The 17,989-nt window shown below is 43.9% G+C and overlaps 1 protein-coding gene across 1 annotated transcript in view; it reads right to left on the minus strand.

Annotated features, from left to right (window-relative positions):
- Positions 1-3,056: 3,056 nt before the first annotated feature.
- LOC121032732 (uncharacterized) overlaps positions 3,057-17,989 on the minus strand; it is a 32,035-nt gene continuing 17,102 nt past the window's right edge. The window contains exons 4-8 of the mRNA XM_040478497.1: positions 11,637-12,262; positions 11,102-11,195; positions 10,561-10,623; positions 6,526-6,630; positions 3,057-5,389 (exon numbers count right to left, since the gene is read on the minus strand). Of these exons, the coding sequence (XP_040334431.1) occupies positions 5,259-5,389; positions 6,526-6,630; positions 10,561-10,623; positions 11,102-11,195; positions 11,637-12,262 (1,019 nt within the window). The 3' untranslated portion in view covers positions 3,057-5,258. The remainder of the gene's footprint in view (positions 5,390-6,525; positions 6,631-10,560; positions 10,624-11,101; positions 11,196-11,636; positions 12,263-17,989) is intronic.

The following is a 17,989-nucleotide window of genomic DNA, read 5'->3' on the forward strand; positions in this document are numbered from 1 at the left end:
CCTGTGGTCACACACCCAGGAGCACATTGGGGGACTTTGGGGTGACTGGGAGAGAGGTGGGCAGGGAGCACTTCCTCATGCTCCTCCCTGCATCTCAGATGCCTATGCCCTAGGTAGGCACGTGGCACCCCATTTGCTTTTTTGAAACTCTCCTGGAGTGGGCAGAGGGCTCTGAGCCCCCCAGTATAGATGGGAGCCCGAGTGGGGGCTGGCACTATCTCTGCTGCTCACTGCTAGATTCAAGCCCCAAATGTGGGGACTATACGCTTCTAGAAGGGCTGCATCTATCTCTTGCAGCTCAAAGGCCCTCCTTGTCTTTCTCAGCTTCTCTCAAGGTGAACAGACTGGGTTGTCTCTTTTGGAGTCTCTTTCCCACACAATACACAAATATGGCTTCATTCCAAATGGTTCATTTATTCCCTTGGATGTAACTCCTGGCACAGAGAATGGACACTGAAAAACAAACGGATGTGCTTTCCCCACCCTTTCTCTTTCTTGGGGCATCAGGTTAATCTGTTGGGAAGATTAATGGATTTGTCCTCCCATGGTACAGATTCTTGCCTTGTTGCAATGAGGCTTTTTTTTTTTTTTCCTGTTCCATGGCTAATGAAGCGGTCATTCCTAGGCACCCCGTTAACCTCTTCAAGGACACATCTAGATTATCTATTCCCATGGTTCTTCACTAGGGAGTGCATGCTGTCTTCTTTTGGCCATCCCAGAATGTTCTGAGCCCAGTTGTAATTTCTGTTGGATCAACTGTGCCAGGGAAGGCAAGGGAGTTACCTCAATTCCAAAGATCTCTGGCAAAACATACAAGCAGATTGAAAAGAATCAGGAGTTCCAGGGATGCTAGGGGCTCCCATAAGATGTTTCTCTTACCTTTCTGGTGGTAAATGACGTGTTTTCTGACAGTCCAGAGAGAAGTTGGAAAAGGGTAAAAGGGGTACTGTTTAACATTTTAAGTTTATTTATTTTGAAAGAGAGAGGGTGAGTAAACATGAGCAGGGGAGGGCAGAGAGAGAGAGGGAGAGAATCCCAAGCAGGCTCTTCACTGTCAGCACAGAGCCAGACATGGAACTCAAACTCACAAACCACGAGATCATGACATGAGCTGAAGTCAGATGCTTAACCGAGCCACCCAAGTGCCCCTGACTAAAAAGGAATTTTAAATACATGCAAAAATATGAATTTCAAAACCGTGTTGTGTGAAAGAAATCAAACATTAAAGAGTATGTACTACACGATTCCATTCATCTGAAATTCAGCAGCAGAAGAAAATCTATAGTGATAGATTATCAGAAAAGTGATAGCCCCTTATACGAGGGGCTGACTGGAAATGGACCTGAGGTAATTTTGTTGGGTCCTCCACAATCAGGCCCGACCTGCCTAGTACTCTTTCCTGTTACACCAGGGTCCCTGTTTCAACTAGGGAACTTAGATCTCTCATGTCCTAATACCACCCACCCTGTCCGCGACAGTCCCCTTACTACCGTGAAAGTACATTGTCCGCTGGGCTGTTAGAAGTGCTCCTATTATACAGTCTACAAATACTAGTTACAATACTAGTTACAGGTACCTTTTTAGAGCCTTCCCATTCCTTTCTACCCCACTGTACCATAACTTAGCCCTTTACTTGATAGTGTTTTAAGGTGCACATATGCCTTTTGGTCCTAGCGATCTTGTTATTTTGAGAGTGTGTGTGAGCAGGGGAAGGGCAGGAGAGAGAGATTATCAAGCAGGTTCTCTGTACTGTCAGGGCAGGGCTGGACGCGGGCTCAATCTCATGAATCATGAGATCATGACCCAAGCTGAAATCAAGAGCCAGATGTTTAACCGACTGAGCCACCCAGATGCCCTGGTCCTAGCAATTTTCATAGAGCATTTTCTCCATTTTCATCTTGCCATCCAGTTCAAGTGCTAAGTTAGCACTTAATGGATAAACATTTGAGAAATGTTCAATATTTCATCATGTCTCATTCCTAAATAGCAGGAATGTTAGAGACAGCTGCATAGATGGACTGGATATATTCAGTCTATCTAATATTTTATCACAGAAGACCTATTTGTTGGGCCCTATCCTCCTGGCAAAGAAGGCTTTGTTTTTAGGAGCTTTGACACAAATCGAAGTACCTGGGAAATGAATGCCTTGACAACTTCAGTGGTATTTCTCGGGGACTCGAGGGATTGACGGGCAATAGAAGGGACTAAGAAAATTGTAATTGAATATAACTTTTCATTGCTCTGCTCCTTTCATTTTGAAATGTGGGTGATTGCTACCAACCAGCAACCATTCTTCATCTAGCACACATTTCCCCTCCAGGAGCTTATGAGAAAATAGCCATCTTGTTTTATAATGTCAGGATAAAATGAGAGTATCAACTAAAGCTAAAGCTGTGAGGAAACGAAGAAAAACTGGGGAAAAATGAACGAAGATTTAGTGAAAAAATACACTGGAGAATAAAAAGGGAAGTCTATGGGATACAATTGTAATTGGTCCTGTTTTTTTCCATAATTGATTAATTAACCAGTATTTCATTGAGGATCTTCACATCTGGATCCAAAAGTAACATTGGGTCCGTAAATGTCATAATTTCCTTACCTTGTCTCGGAGCTGGGATTATACCAGACTTGCTGAATGGGAAGAGTAGCTTTCCCACTTTCTGGCTTCAACTTTGAAATAGCGTGTTAAAGGTTTAAGAGGAGGGTGGGAAGAGAGGGGTTGCAAAGGGGCATGAGGAAACCTTTGGGGGTGATATGTCCAGTATCTTGAATGTGGTGATGGTTGCAGGGAGGTATACGCATGCTAAAACACATCAAACTGTACACTTTAAAATTTTTTTTTTCAACGTTTTTATTTATTTTTGGGACAGAGACAGACAGAGCATGAACGGGGGAGGGGCAGAGAGAGAGGGAGACACAGATTCGGAAACAGGCTCCAGGCTCTGAGCCATCAGCCCAGAGCCTGACGCGGGGCTCGAACTCACAGACCGCGAGATCGTGACCTGGCTGAAGTCGGACGCTTAACCGACTGCGCCACCCAGGCGCCCTTCAAACTGTACACTTTAAATATGTGAAGTTTATTGTATGTCAATTATACCTCAGTAAGGCTGTAAAAAACATTAGGCCTGGGCTCTGTGCTTAGACCCTGAAATATGGCGGCGGTACATTGAATTCCCATGCCAAATGGACCCTGGGAGAGAACCGTGCTTTGCCCACTGCCATTAATGAGAAAACGCCAGAAAAGGCTTACCATAGGGAAAGTATTAAGATCATTAGACTGTCAAGAAGGACAGTCGAGAATATCTCCTGTGAAAAATGATAATTTCCAGTGGAACAATGTCTGGAAAGAGGCAGGATCTTTGTGTGCTCCTTCCCAGTATTTCAGACAGTACAAGATTCCTCAGGCTTAACGATTTCAAAGCTAGTTTGAAAGAGAAGTGTGTTACCTTCACACTGTTTCTTCAGCATGTACTGCTACAGTCGTCAGAATTACAGGTGCCACATCACAGTTAGCACTGGATCACAGTGACAATGGAAATGACTTTAGGAGGCCTATAGGTTGCTTGGACATGCAACCTGTTGGGACACATGGGGGTATAAATAGGGCTTTGCTTTAGCCTTCCTCGAGTTCCAGATGAATGTGTCAGCTCAGCCAATGTTCCTTTTATGAATTCTAAATGGATCTGAAACCACAATTTGACCTTCTTTAGGAAGCAACTACCAAAGCCAGCCTTAAATAATTTAAGAGGGGAAGGAAACTTGAAGCGCTAGACAAAAAGAACCCTATCTGATCTTCCCTGCAACTGCTGTAGGTGTTAGAAGAGATGAAGTTTACATTGCCTTTGACAGATAGAGGAACTTTTGTTACTGCTATAGAATAATTCTGCAACAGGAAGTATGAGCTCCTTCCAGAGAGACGGTGTGGTCAATGCGGTCCACACAGAAAACTGCTCCCAGTGTGGACCCAGGTGGTGCAGTCAGCTGAGTGACTGACTTCAGCTCAGGTCATGATCTTGTGGTTCATGAGTTCAAGCCCCGCATTGGGCTCACTGCTATCAGAGCAGAACCCGTTTCAGATTCTCTGTCCCCCTCTCTCTGCCCCTTCCCCTGCTTGCTCACTTTCTCTCTTAAAAATATTTTAAAAAAACAAAACTGCTTCCAAACACCAGCACAGTGGGTCAAGAAAGCAGACAGTTTAAACCACCCACACAGATTTCAGTCCCCAAGAGGGGTAAGTTTCTTAAACATGTTTTCCCAACAAAAATCAGCATGCATAGTCTTATAAAAAGGCCTAAAACTAGGAAAAAAGGGTTTTTAGAAAGTCTTCCCATTTTGTGCTCTCTTGCATCTTGGGCTTGCATAAAGTTGCTAGACAGAGCCCCTGGCCTTCCATTGGCAAAGGGTGACATTGCTCAGACAACCCTCGCAAGGATGTCTGCCTTCTGTGACTCTGGAAATGAATGGGGAAACTCCAGCGCTCACCTGGATCAGAAGAGGACCCCTGCAGATGCCCACACTTGCTGGCTGGCCCCTGGGGTAGAGTGCTTGATGGTGCCCTCCAAACCAGACCGATCATGGATTCTTCCCCAGAGGAGACGTGGCTGCTGCCTCCTCTGGGGGAAAATGCTCTATCCATCTGCCTTTAGTGAGGAACACTTGCTCAAGATAAACTGATCAAAATAAACCAGTAAAAGAAGACATATCAGGACACAGAGGTGCAAAATGACATGCCAGAAGCCTCCACCTGAAGCTAGCCTGCTTCCCCCAAGACCCCACGATAGAGCTACATGCACCAGAGGTAGAAGTTTTGTCTGAAGAGGAAATGACATGCCAGCGTTCATGAAGAGCAAAGACAGTCTGAAAAACCTACTAATGAAACAAACTCTCCAAGCCCCATCTGGAGAAACCGCATGAACTCTCACATTTACTATAGGAATTCTTTTCGGCCTGCGTCAGCTACGACCAGCTCATCACTGATCCTGAATCAGCTGTCACTGAGGTCCTACCAAGGACAATTGTCTGAAGTCAGGAAAATCCACACACAGAGGAGAACGGAAGTCCCAGGTCAATACCTGGGCCTGGTCTGTGGAAGAATGAACACAATTTGCGAAAGAGTTCCTCACACTTCGGTGCTCCTCAAAAAGCTCGCCGGTGGGCATGAGGCTATTGAAGGTTCCGCTGTGACCGCGGAGGTGGGGATACAGTGACGAAATACAGGAGACTGAGGGTAAGGCCAGCATTAAAGCCCAGCCGCGACCTCAGAGGACCTGACGATCCGTAAGAACTCCGTGTCTGTTCAGACTGCGTGGGTTTCTCTGGTATATTGATGCCTTCTCATTTGGGGGTGTGTTTGTTCCCCGAAGCGGTCTTCCTTTATCAGAAGATTCCCCTGAAAATTGTAAGGCTCGTATTATAATCTACTTCTCTAAGAGCTCCCAGAAGTAGGAGTACTAGCATACTCCCACCAGGTAGTTCTTTGCATCTTTAAAATTTTTTTAATTGTACCCTTTACAATTACACTTTATTTGGGAAACTGGAAAAAGGCTTATTTTGGCAAGACTTACCCATCGAACGGAGCCCCAAAGGATAAAATGTCAGGGATTAACAAGTTCTAGAAATAAGTCCACAAAAGCATTAGCTTCGAAGAAAATTTGAAGGTGTAACTAAATCATGGTTTCGCTACCTGCCACTATTGCCCTTTGAGGCCCGCTAGTTCTGTGTCGTTGGGGGACTCTTCTGGGCGTGGGAGGCTGGTTAGCAGCCTCCCTGGTCTTTACCCACTCGACGCCAGTAGCACGGCCCCTTCTCCCTCAGTTGTGACAACCAAAGTATTTCCAGACAAATGTCCCCTGTGGGACAAAACCGCCCCTTGCTGAGAATCACTGAAATGCATCTCTTTCATGCATGTGATATCTGTCTGGTGGTATAGTATTCTACTCATGTTCTATTTGTTTCCAGAGAGCAAAGAGCCATATAGATTACTTTCCTTGATGTCATTTTTCTTTTTTTTTTTTTTTTTTTTTTTTTTTTTTTTTTTTTTTTTTTTTTTTAAGAAAAAGCTTATAAGCTTTGGGAAAGAAAAAAGAAAAAAGAAATTTAGATCTGTTTTGCGTTCAGAGCCTCTACCATTAGGCTGGAAAATGTAAAAGCGGGCCATTCTGCCCTGTGTTTCTGGAAAGGCTCAGTATTTTTGCAAAGTATTTTTCACAAGAGGCTTTGTGAACAGCTGTAACTATGAAAGCCCCAGATACTGTTAAGAGGATGATGGGCAGGTCTTACGGATTAATCTGTGAAACTCGAAAGGAGAGATGTAATTACTATTTTAGAAAAATCACTTCACTGTCTGTGGAGACCTCATAGATGTAAGGACTGTCAGGCAGGGCACTGTACAAAACCATTAACAAACTTATTCCTTCCCTCCAGGAGCGTGGAGTCCCAAACGGATGAAATCATGCACCTATAGTCCGTCCTTCCATGTCCCGCCCTCCTCCTTTGCTGACCGGAAGGGTGTTCACCAATATTCACTTTGGACAGCCTGCTCTGCCTGAGGACAGAATTTGAGATTCTTCTTCCACTTCCACAAGGTCAGGGTCTGGGCTGCTGGGCAGGAGCAGTGGAATGACACAGCTTCTGTACTATCAAAGGCATTAAAAGGTGTTTTATCAGCTCTACATTAGTGGTTAGACCTTTCCCACTCCATCAGAGTAGATGATTGGGATTTGGTACTAGGCATGTCTAATGTTTCCTAACTGCTCTGTTACTGGTGGTAGGGAGAAAAAAACCCTGAATATTAAGCACCCACCTTGCCAATTATAATCTCTAATACAATGGCATCCACTTTGGCAATGCTGATATCCAGAACGAGGCCATTCTCTGAGGCGGTATGAAAATCCAGTGTTGATGTTTACATCCCACTGGACGTTGTAGCTTTTCTTGACTGGCACCTAACAAAGATAACCCTGAGATGAAGGAAATGTAGCTTTTGAAGAAGACACACCCAATCATTGGGGCTGAGCCAGACTAGAGCAAGAACTGACATATCTTTTCTCCTCTATTGCCAAGTAAGCATTTGGTACCCAGCAGAGGTTAGCATTTTTGACAAGTGCCAATCATCAATTCCAGGACAATATTATTCAAAGTGTGGTCTGCAGGGGTGCCTGGGTGGCTCAGTTGGGTAAGCATCCAATTCTTGGTTTTTGGCTCTGTTTGTGGGATCGAGCCCCACATCGGGCTCTGGGCTGACAGCTAGGAGTCTGCTTGGGATTCTCTCTCTTCCCCTCTCTCTTTGCCCTTCCCGACCCCCTCGCTCCCTCGCTCTCTCTCTCTTTCAACAGATAAAGTTAAAAACAACAACAAAGTCCAACACAATGTAGGCAGAAAGAACAGGAGGAAGCTTTAAGAAATGTGCATGTAATAATGTGATATATTTTCCCAAAGCCCCATGACATGATTGATGAACTCAACTCATCGAATAGGGTACAGAGCAGTTTGGGTGGAACTTGAGTGGTACATGCATGTGACAGGGGCACAGGAGGACCGCCTCATGCTTCACATCATTTTAAGATTTGTCAGCTATAATCCAACATTGTTGTTATAATCACTTTGACTTTTAATTACGACTTTTAATGTAAATACACACATATTTGGTAGCTGTACTAGGCAAGTAAATTTGTCTGACAAAGTTTTAAAACCATAATGTGATTTATGGAAAAGTACTAATGAGTCGTGAATGAAACGGATCCTTAAGTGACATTTACTTACCAAACAAATCCAAAACAAAAAAGAAGTCTTTGAGAAAGAGAGTTTTGAATCAAGAGGCTGGCAGAGCAGATGTTCCATATTACACTATAAGCATTAAAGCTTTTGGGGGGCTTCACAGAAAATTGCTCCTCAGGTTGCTAAAACTAAAAATCCACTGATAATTACTGGAAGATTAGCAAATGATTGCATCAGAGATGCTTGCTTAGAAGCATTAGGTGAAACACAGGGAAAAAATGGGGCTCAAGAATCACTTTCCAATCACATGTGTTCAGAAACCGGCTGTTAAGAATTAAGACCAACCATAAAATACATCATGTTGCCTGTTTTTCACTGCAACTCGGCAGCCACACAGATCTTGCTAAAATGAATTAATTTGAACACAATAGTAAAATGGTAGGATTCTCCCCGCCCCTCTCCCCATCCCCACCTAGCTTTATTGCTAAAAGCAACCAACTCTGTACTGAAGAAAACCATGAAGGATTACATTGTCAACAAATGTGCTTGGAGTTTAAGTTTTGAGTAGGAACGTGCTCTGATGGGACCCCTGTAATGAGAGAAAAGCACTTTGTAAGAGTTACCCAGATGGAGAGCTTGCAACTGACCATAATCAGTCTCGAACTCCCTTCATGGAGAAACGTCTTGCTATGAAAAATGTCAGCTTCACTAAAAAGTATGCTTAGTGATGCAACAAAAACTAATGTAAATTGAAGATTATTATAAAAGTGTAAAATTAAAATTATAAAAAATGTAATAATATGGAAGTTGAATCATAACAGGTACCACATGCTGAATTAGGATCTTTATGGAGCAAGAAAGTTGTGTTAAGAACACAAGGCAAATTCATGTCATAGGTTTCTACAAAATAAGAAGCTAATTTGGTTCTAATTTTTTAAAGTGTACATTAGATAGTCTCGCTTATTTGCTGCTATCTTCAGTATTTTAATGGTTTTTATACTTCCATGCAAAGAAGTATGGCAACATGTTTTGCCAGTAAATATCTGATTGAAAGGGAAAAATAAAAGCTTGGAAGAATATACCTTTACAGATTTTTGACATGTTCCATCACTTAATAATGACTGTCAGTGAAGTAGGTGATGAACTTAATATTGCCAGTCGGCAAAGTTACATCTTACAAGTTTGACAAAATGCTTTAAATTTTATCTTTTCATTACAAGAACAGGCATATGTAAGAAAATCATGGTTCTGCCTTTTACTGAAAGGTGATTTCAATAAAAGGTAGTTGAAATATAACTATGAAATAAATTGTGGAACTAGTTGATGGACTGAAAATGAGTTGTGAAAATTTTCATTTTGGATCTAAGTTAAAAATTAGTATCTTGAACTTGCTGAAATTAATCTCCTCTTACACTGCAATCAACATACCTCTATGAGATTAGTTTCTCTAATGAGCTTTCAAAAAAAATTTTTTTAATGTTTATTTTTGAGAGAGAGACAGTGTGTGAGTAGGGGAGGGATAGAGAGAGAGGGAGACACAGAACCTGAAGCAGGCTCCAGGCTCTGAGCTGTCAGCACAGAGCCCGATGCGAGGCTCGAACTCACAAACCATGAGATCATGACCTGAGCGGAAGTCAGATGCTTAGCCAACTGAGCCACCCAGGTGCCCCAAACCCAAATTAATTTTAGATAAATTAGCAAGAAGTAAACACATTTGTGGAATGAAAAAAATGCTACAAGCATAGTAGGGATTCTTTGTCACATTTGTATCCATACTTTCAATGAATGTGCACTGGTTTTAAAATTCTTTTTTTCCTGTTTTATTTATTCTTATGGTTAATAAAATGCAGGTTCATTCTGTGGTCTTTAATTCAGAAAACTGGGTACGTATTATGTCTGTTTTTTCATTTCATTTTTCTAGTAAATCATTTTTATAGTATTTTACGAAAAGATCAGTCCACTACAGATAGGAAATTTTTAAAAATTAAAACTGGTCATTATAGACAATTTGAGAGACAAATTGCTTAATATTACGTCTTCCCACAACTCTCCTCTATGCCCTTTTTAATCTAGGTCAAGTTTTCATCTCTTTGTTTCTAGGCACCTCCCCTCAATCTTTTCCCCCCCACCTCAAGGGATATTTACATGTTGACAGGACTCTTTTATAGGTAAAAAGGCTACTTAAGGCTGAAAAATTAAGCTATAATAACAAAAAGCCTGTAGGTAGAGTCGATTATTGGAATCAGCAAATCTCACTGTTGGAGTTAGAGGAAATATAGCTCAGTATCTTGCCTAAATTTGGAGTTGGTTCTATAAAATACTGATAACAACAAAACCCACAGGATTTAGGTTTTATAGTGCAGTGCTGAGAGAATAGACTCTGGGGTCAGTCTGAATACATGGAGGCCTGGATTCTGCTCCAACCTGTTGAAAAGCCTTGGGCAGATTACTTAACTTCTCTGATAGCAGCCATAGTCTCTTCATTTGTAAAACCAGAAACAGTTGATGTAAGGATGAAATGAGACTGCATGTGGAAAACCCCTTCATATTCTCAGCTGGGAGTCAGTAATTGTTAGCTCTTGTCACCCTTACTGTGCAAAGCATTTTCACAGCGGCCATCAAAGTCAACCTCCGCCACAGCTATGAGGTAGCAGGGAAAATATCCTTATCAACATTTCAGAAGTGAGGAAATGCAGCCTTGTAGAAATAAATGACCAACTCAAAACCAGAAGCAGAGACACTTCTCATTTCCAAAACCATGCTCTTTCCACCATGGGGCTCATCCTTCCCTGCCAGTGATGGCCTAATCCCAGGAATGGGGTGTTCTGTCAGCTCAATCCTTACCTCCCCAATCACGTCTAAATTGGTCTCCTCGCAGCTTCCATCTGTTGGGTCTGGCCGTGCCCTCTGAAGCAAGAGAATAAAAAACGTATAGGACACCTCGAATCCCAAAGAGAGCTTGTCTGCTCCCAACTCCACACTAAACGGCTGGAGCCTCCCGCCGGAGGGGCCACAGCCCAGGCTCCCCACCACCCTCAGCTGCCCCCATCTGCCCCCATCTGGAGACTGGGCGTCCTTTTGCTGCCCACAACCTCTCCCCAAGTTCCCGAGTCTCTGAGAAACTCCCACTAAGAGATCAGGGGGCCACATAAGCGGGGCCCGTTCCAGCGCTGCCTGCACACACTCCTGTCCCCTCTTGATCGCTTTATCTCTCTAAGGCCACTCTGGGTAAATAGAATTATTTTTACTCCGCTCTCCAATCTACTGAAAGAGAGATTATGAAAGGATGACAACTAGCTTCACCAGCAAGCCCGCTGATGCCTCAGCAATCACTTTCGACACCTCTTGGTGAAAAACCACTGTTCGAAGCTTCTCTCCCCCGCACCTCTCAGGACTCGCAGTGGTCTGGCCTCTCTAGGGAATAACCACGTTGAAGCAGACCTTGATTGTAGCTTGGGGTGGCTGCGGTTCCCTGCTTTCTACAGAATCGGACACAAGCTTGATATGAATGACCCTGACCCCAGGTGTGAGCCCCAAATTTCACAACCCTCCCAACCGCCGCGCCAACGGCCACCAACCGCTGCAGGTCGACCCGCCCACTCCGCTCAGCTGCCACGCCCACAGCCAGGCTGGCCCCGCCCCCGCCGGCACTGTTTCCCCTGCTCTCTGACCCCGCCCCTCTGGTGCATATAGGCCCCTCCCACTCCTTCACGCGCCAGGCCAACGGCCAGGCAGACTCCACCCCCGCCGGGCGCTATGGTTCCCAAGCCACGCTCCACGCCCAAGTCCCGCCCTAGCCCTCAGCTGGCGCTGCCTTTCTCCTCATGGCCGGTGTTGGCCAGCCTGCCCGCCATTAACAGCCGGTTGGGCCTGAGAGTCGACGCTTCCAGTGCCTGGGTGCGTCCTTGTCCTCGCCTCACCACGGTGGCCCAAACGGCGTGGCTCTGAAGGACTCTGCCCCGTGTTTTCCCGCTCTGTGTGCTTAAAGAGAGAACGAGTGTGCGGGCCGAGAGAACGCCGAATCTGCAGAACCCCGCGGGGCCGCATATTCCTTCAAGAGTCCGAGGAAGCCGACCCGAGGGACGGGCGCAGGGCTGGCTGTGGCGTGGTCGCTGCCGTCGCGCCCTCGGCCGGATCGTGTGACTCCTGAGACCCGAGACCCGGTGAGCAGGCGGACGGGTCGGGGGACGGTGGTACCCCGGCCGCCCCGGGGCCAGACGGTGGTTCCCGCCCGTGGGTACCGTTCCCGCCGAGGACCATTCAGGGCCTGGCAGTGCCCGGGCCTCGGTGCGGAGATCCCGGCGGGGCCGCGGCTGGTGGTGTGAGGGGCAGGCCGAGCTCCGGGAGAGGGGGAGGGGCTTGGGGTGAGGCTGGGCGTCCGTGATGAAACCCGCACCGAAGCGCAGCCGCTTCCCTGGCCGAGTGTGGGCCGCCCACTTCCTGCAAGAGCCACGGTGCTTGCGGTAGGAATGGTGTGTGTCGTCGAGTGCCTGGGGCAAGTGGGTGAGCCATCCACAGCAGCCGCCCCGGCGTCCACAGTCCCCCGCTGCCCAGTGGCGGAATCATTAGATGCGCGCGGTGGCCTAGGCCGGTTAACCTGGGACCCGTGGACATGGAAACTCCATGGAAGTAAGTTGGAAAAAGCGAGGTGGGAATTGGAGACAGAATTGCCAGAAAGAACTTTCATGTTTGTCGGGATGTGTGGTGCTTTCCCGCCCTCCTCATTTTAGAATCTCATTTGCACAATCTGCCCAGCAACCTTTTAGTCTACCCGCCCCTCGCAACTCCCGCCTCTTCCCCCCCCCACCCCCCCATGCCAGGCATAGTACTTCCTGGTCATCGTTCAGAAATCAACACTTAGCATCGCTTTCTCGAAGGAAGCCTACTCTGTCCCCCCAGAGTACCAGTTAGATCAGGTCCTCCTTTCATAGGCTTGTGTATGTAGCACCCATCTTAGTCCCTCTGGCTCCTGTGGCAAAAATGCCGTAGACTGGGTGGCTTATAAACAACAGAAAGTTACTTCTCATTTCTGGAGGCTGGAAGTCCAAGATGAAGTGCCGTCATGGTTAGTGATGTCCCTGTTCTAGGTGGCTGACTTCACCTTATGTCCTCGAATGGTTGAAGAAGGCAAGGGCCTACCTGCTCACTACTCCCTCTTCCCGGTTCCCCCTGGGGGGGGGGGGGCTTTTTTTTTTTTTTATAAGGACACTAGTCTCATTGATGAGGGCTCCACCATCATGACATAATTACCTCCCAAAGGCCCCCACCTCTTAATACCATCACTTTGGGTTAGCTTTAAGGGTATATGTTGGAGGGACACATTCTCTATTTTGTTTGTTAGTGCTCTTCAGAGTTTGTCATCATGATGTTTTGAGATTTCTTTTTAAAACTTGATGTCTCAATTATCCCACTCCCCACACACAGGAGAGAAAACTCCATGACAGTGGGGGCAAATAACCTGTTTTGCTTAAGGTGGAGTCCCTAACATCTAACCCAGTGGCTGGCATGGGGTAGTTGCTCATTAAATATTTATTGAATGAATGAATGTAGTCTTTAACACCTTGAAAGTATAATGATAATCTTGTGACTGCTTTTTTTTTTTCTTCTGTTGTTTATTATCTACATCTGATGATCCCGGAGAGCCATTTATGGACTAAACAAAACTCCCCCAGGAGTATCTTGATTAATGTTGCTTAAAGAAAACTTTGTCAGCTGTGATTAAGGAGCTAGGTTGATGTTTCCAAAGGTCTTAGAATAATGTTCAGGTTACTTATGCTCTCTGTTACTAGGTGTGAAACATTTCATGAAGGATTTTGACACTGAACCTTCCTTCTCTGTAAGATGGGAAAACTTACACTTTCCTGCTTGCTGCATGAAACCATTATGGTAAAATGACATTATATACATAAGAGCATTTTGAAAATTCTGGAACTCTGAACTCTAGAAATTTAAAGAAATATTTGGTTATTATTCTTTTTCAGTAATTGAACCAGGCCCCACTTCTCTACATTATGGTTTGTTTACAGGTTATGTTACTCATAGAACATGAAAGTGTTCTCCTTCCTTTTAAATTTTGGTTTTTTTTTTTTTTTTTTTTAAGTTTTTATTTACTTTGAGAGAGAGAGAGAACAGAGGAGGGGCAGAGAGAGTGAATCCCAAGCTCCTTCCACACTGTCAGCGCAGAGCCAGATGTGGGGCTCAAACTGAGAACCGTGAGATCATGACCAGGCCGAAAATCAAGAGTCAGATACTTAACCAACTGAATCACCCAGGTACCCGGGTTTCTTCTTAAAGGTACTTGCAGGGGCGCCTGGGTGGCGTAGTCGGTTAAGCGTCCGACTTCAGCCAGGTCACAATCTCGCGGTCCGGGAGTTCGAGCCCCACGTCGGGCTCTGGGCTGATGGCTCAGAGCCTGGAGCCTGTTTCCGATTCTGTGTCTCCCTCTCTCTCTGCCCCTCCCCCGTTCGTGCTCTGTCTCTCTCTGTCCCAAAAAAAAATAAACTAGTTAAAAAAAAAAAAAAAAAAAAAAGGTACTTGCAGATGCACCCAATCTTTTTATTGTCTGTGCCACAGCTAAGCTCTTAATGTTTTATTGGCATGCTATATTAGCATGCAGTGTAATGCGCATTTCCTCTTGTTAGTCACCCCTGGAAGGCAAAAACCAAAAACACAGGTATAAAATGTGCCATTCTTGACTAATTGACACATAATATTTATTTATTTATTTATTTATTTTTTCCAACGTTTTTTTATTTTTTATTTTTGGGACAGAGAGAGACAGAGCATGAACGGGGGAGGGGCAGAGAGAGAGGGAGACACAGAATCGGAAACAGGCTCCAGGCTCCCAGCCATCAGGCCAGAGCCTGACGCGGGGCTCGAACTCACGGACCGCGAGATCGTGACCTGGCTGAAGTCGGATGCTTAACCGACTGCACCACCCAGGCGCTCCTGACACATAATATTTAAAAGCAATTGCAACTTGAAAGTTTCTGCAGAATGCTGACCAATGTTCACCTGATAAAACCCATGAGAAACCTTTACAATCAGGCATAAGTGTTACATTTTTTTTCATTTACATGATATATATAGTACCTGTAGATTTTTCACAAGCCTTACTTCTCCTTTTTTTATACACATTTTCTTACTTTATAATCTTTTAAATGAATATGCGTATATTATATATAAGTATACAATCTCATGCTTAGTATGGTAATTAACAGCAAGGGAATAGGGAGAAGTATACAGATAGGAAAACCTCTATTGAAGTTTCACTCTGGCACCTACCAGCTGTATAAGTAAGTGCAAGTTAATTTCTATAAATGTCTCAGTCTGAAGCTGCAAGGGTGAAGGATGGCCAGGTAGAAAGTACTGATGACCCAGAGAAAAGGAGGGGGTGGGGTCTGGGATCTACATGGCTTACGCAAGTTAGGGCTGGGAGTTTGTTTGCACTGCCATAGAAGAGGTTAAATAGTGGTAAGAGAAAAAGTAAAAAAAAGGTCACTGTTGGCTAACCATTCAGCGGGTGGGAGAAACTGGAACCAATAGGAATTAGGCTAAGGTCTGGGTAAAAATAGCTGATGCTATTTTCCTAACAAAGACATCAGAACTTGTGGACAAGAACAAAGGAATTTATGTGGATAGTATTACTAAATATATAATTTGTGGTTGGAGAAAATACGGTACTTACAGTAGCTACAGTATGGGAATGATCATTGGGGTAGGCTTGAGGAGATGGCCTTGGTGGTCATCTTCTCCCTTGTCCTTGTACTAATAATACTTCTGCCATATGTTTGCCTTGAGCATCTGTTTCTTTTGAGCATTCACTTATGATTTTCTCATAGTTTTCTTTTCCCAGATACTCTTTAGCCTTTAAATATCCAGAACTTTCTTATACTTCTAAAGCCTGCCCTTCCATGTCTTTATCGTAATAAGACTTTTCTCCTTTAAGCCTGGACTGAGAAATTATATCATCCATGAAAGAACTGAAGTAAGAATTGATGAAGTGTGGAGATGACATCAGAGGTTCACAGTTTAGATGATTGTTTTGTTATATAGGGATATAACTTAAGAATAGCCATATGGAAGAGATGGATAGAGCAAGTGCCCTCTCCAGACATGCCACTCTCCCCTGCTCTCCACATGTTCACCAATCCAGAAACTCCCCAATTTAAATGTTAATCTCATCCAAGAACACCCTCATTTAAACACCCAGAGTAATAATTGGCCAAATATCTGGGCACACTGTAGCCCAGTCAAATTGACATGTAAAATTAACCATGAAAGCACCTGAATGTTGTCAAACACTTTCCTGTGTCAATTGAGATGGCGTTATTTTTTCCCTTCATTCGGTTAATGGGGTATGATATATTGATTGACTTTCATATGTTGATCCCTCCTTGCAATCCAGGAGTAAAGGCTACTTGATCAGGTTGTATAAACCTTTAATATATTGTTTAATCCAGTTTAAAGTTAGTATTTTGTTGAGGATTATTGTATCAATGTCGGTAAGGGTTATTGCTCTGTAATTTTCTTGTAGTATCTTTGGCTTTTATATCAGGGTAATGCTGGCCTCTTGGAATGAGTTAAGAAGTGTTACCGCCTCTTCTATTTTTTAACTGTGTGGTTGGTCAAAGAAATGGTAGAAACACAAAACAGGCACCGTGCCAGAACTAATGATTCCTCAAAGGAGTCATTTCCGATTTTTGCAATCACATATATTGTTATCAACAGCTTTTAATTAAGAATCACTGCTACAGGGAAATGACAAAGTTTAAGATGAACAGTAATGCAATTGATAGGGAGCTCTTTGCAATGCAAGAGATACCCTAAAGTAAACCATGATTAATTGCCAGTTTTATAAGATGCAATAATACAGAAGTAGAGGAGAAAATTAGAAGTGGGCTGGGAGGAATTCACAGAAGAAGAAGAATTTATAATTTCATATGCAGAGAGATAGCAGCTCTAAATTAATGCTGGAAAAGTAGAACAGGCAAGAATAATGAAGAGAGAATGAACCAAGACATATTCATGGACAGCAAAGAACCCATTTGGGCTGGACAGAGGGTCAGGAGGTAAGGAGTTTGAGATGGTTCTCTACAGGCTGTAGAGGGCTGGAGCTCTAGGAGGGTGGAACTTACCTCATAGAGCTGCCTGAGAGGCTAGAAGAGGCTAAGTGATATGGTCAAGGAGTATTTTTATCAGTGTGAGGTGGCTGCACAGAGCAGAGTCCTTGAGCTGAGAGAGATTGATGCCAAGGTCATAGGACAGATGAAGTCAGGAGGGCATGATTTGGTCTGTTTTTTCACTGCCCTAGTGCCAGTGCCTTTTGTATAGTTGGTGCTTGATATTTATTGAATGAATGAAAAAAGACATAAACTGCAATGTAAATAAAGATGAAAATGCAAAGAACATTTTGAAGGAAGGAACAGTAGTACTGAGTGACTGGTTGGAGAGGAGTATCAAGAGTATCTTAATATTTCAGGGGACCTGAGTGGCTCAGTCAGTTAAGTGTCCACCTTTGGCTCAGGTCATGATCTCACGGTTTGTGGGTTTGAGCCCTGCGATGGGCCCTGTGCTGACAGCTTGGAGCAGGGAGCCTGTTACGGATTCTGTGTCTCCCTCTCTCTCTGTCCCTCTCCTGCTCGCGCTCTGTCTCTCTCAAAAATGAACAAATATTAACAAAAAATTTTTTAATAAAAAGATTATCTTAACATTTCTAACAATGGGAGGAGACTTTATGACCTGAGAGAATGACAGTAGCACCAGTAAAAATTGGGAAATCCAGAAGTGAAACCAATTAGGAGAGCTAGAAGCAGGGAGGATATAGGCCCATTTAGACAAGGTGAGTTTGAGGCACTGGGTGACTTATCCAAGTAGAAAGGTCTAGTAGACAACAGAAACTGGATTTTGAAGAAGTGAGGACTATGAATATGGATTTTTTTAACCTTTCAGAATACTTTGAATCTAGGTTATATTTTAAACTTTAGGCATAGATCAGATCTAACTTAAAAACAGTAAACAGAAAAATAAAGTCAGTGTTGGAAATTTGAGGAGCATCCACATTTAGGTGATTGGAAGTGAAATATATTGAAATTTATGTGTGAAAAACCACCCTGAATGACTACAGAGTGTTGTTACAGCAAAAATAGAATTTTAGTATACATGATTAAAAACATATAATACTAAGAGTGATAGTGATTGATGATCTGAAATGACTGAAATGAGTTCCCAATGATTGAAGATCAGACTTGTAAGAGAATAAAAAATAACTAAA

The sequence above is a fragment of the Herpailurus yagouaroundi genome, unplaced genomic scaffold (assembly GCF_014898765.1).
Source record: "Herpailurus yagouaroundi ecotype Mexico unplaced genomic scaffold, PumYag 142, whole genome shotgun sequence".
NCBI lineage: Eukaryota > Metazoa > Chordata > Mammalia > Carnivora > Felidae > Herpailurus > Herpailurus yagouaroundi.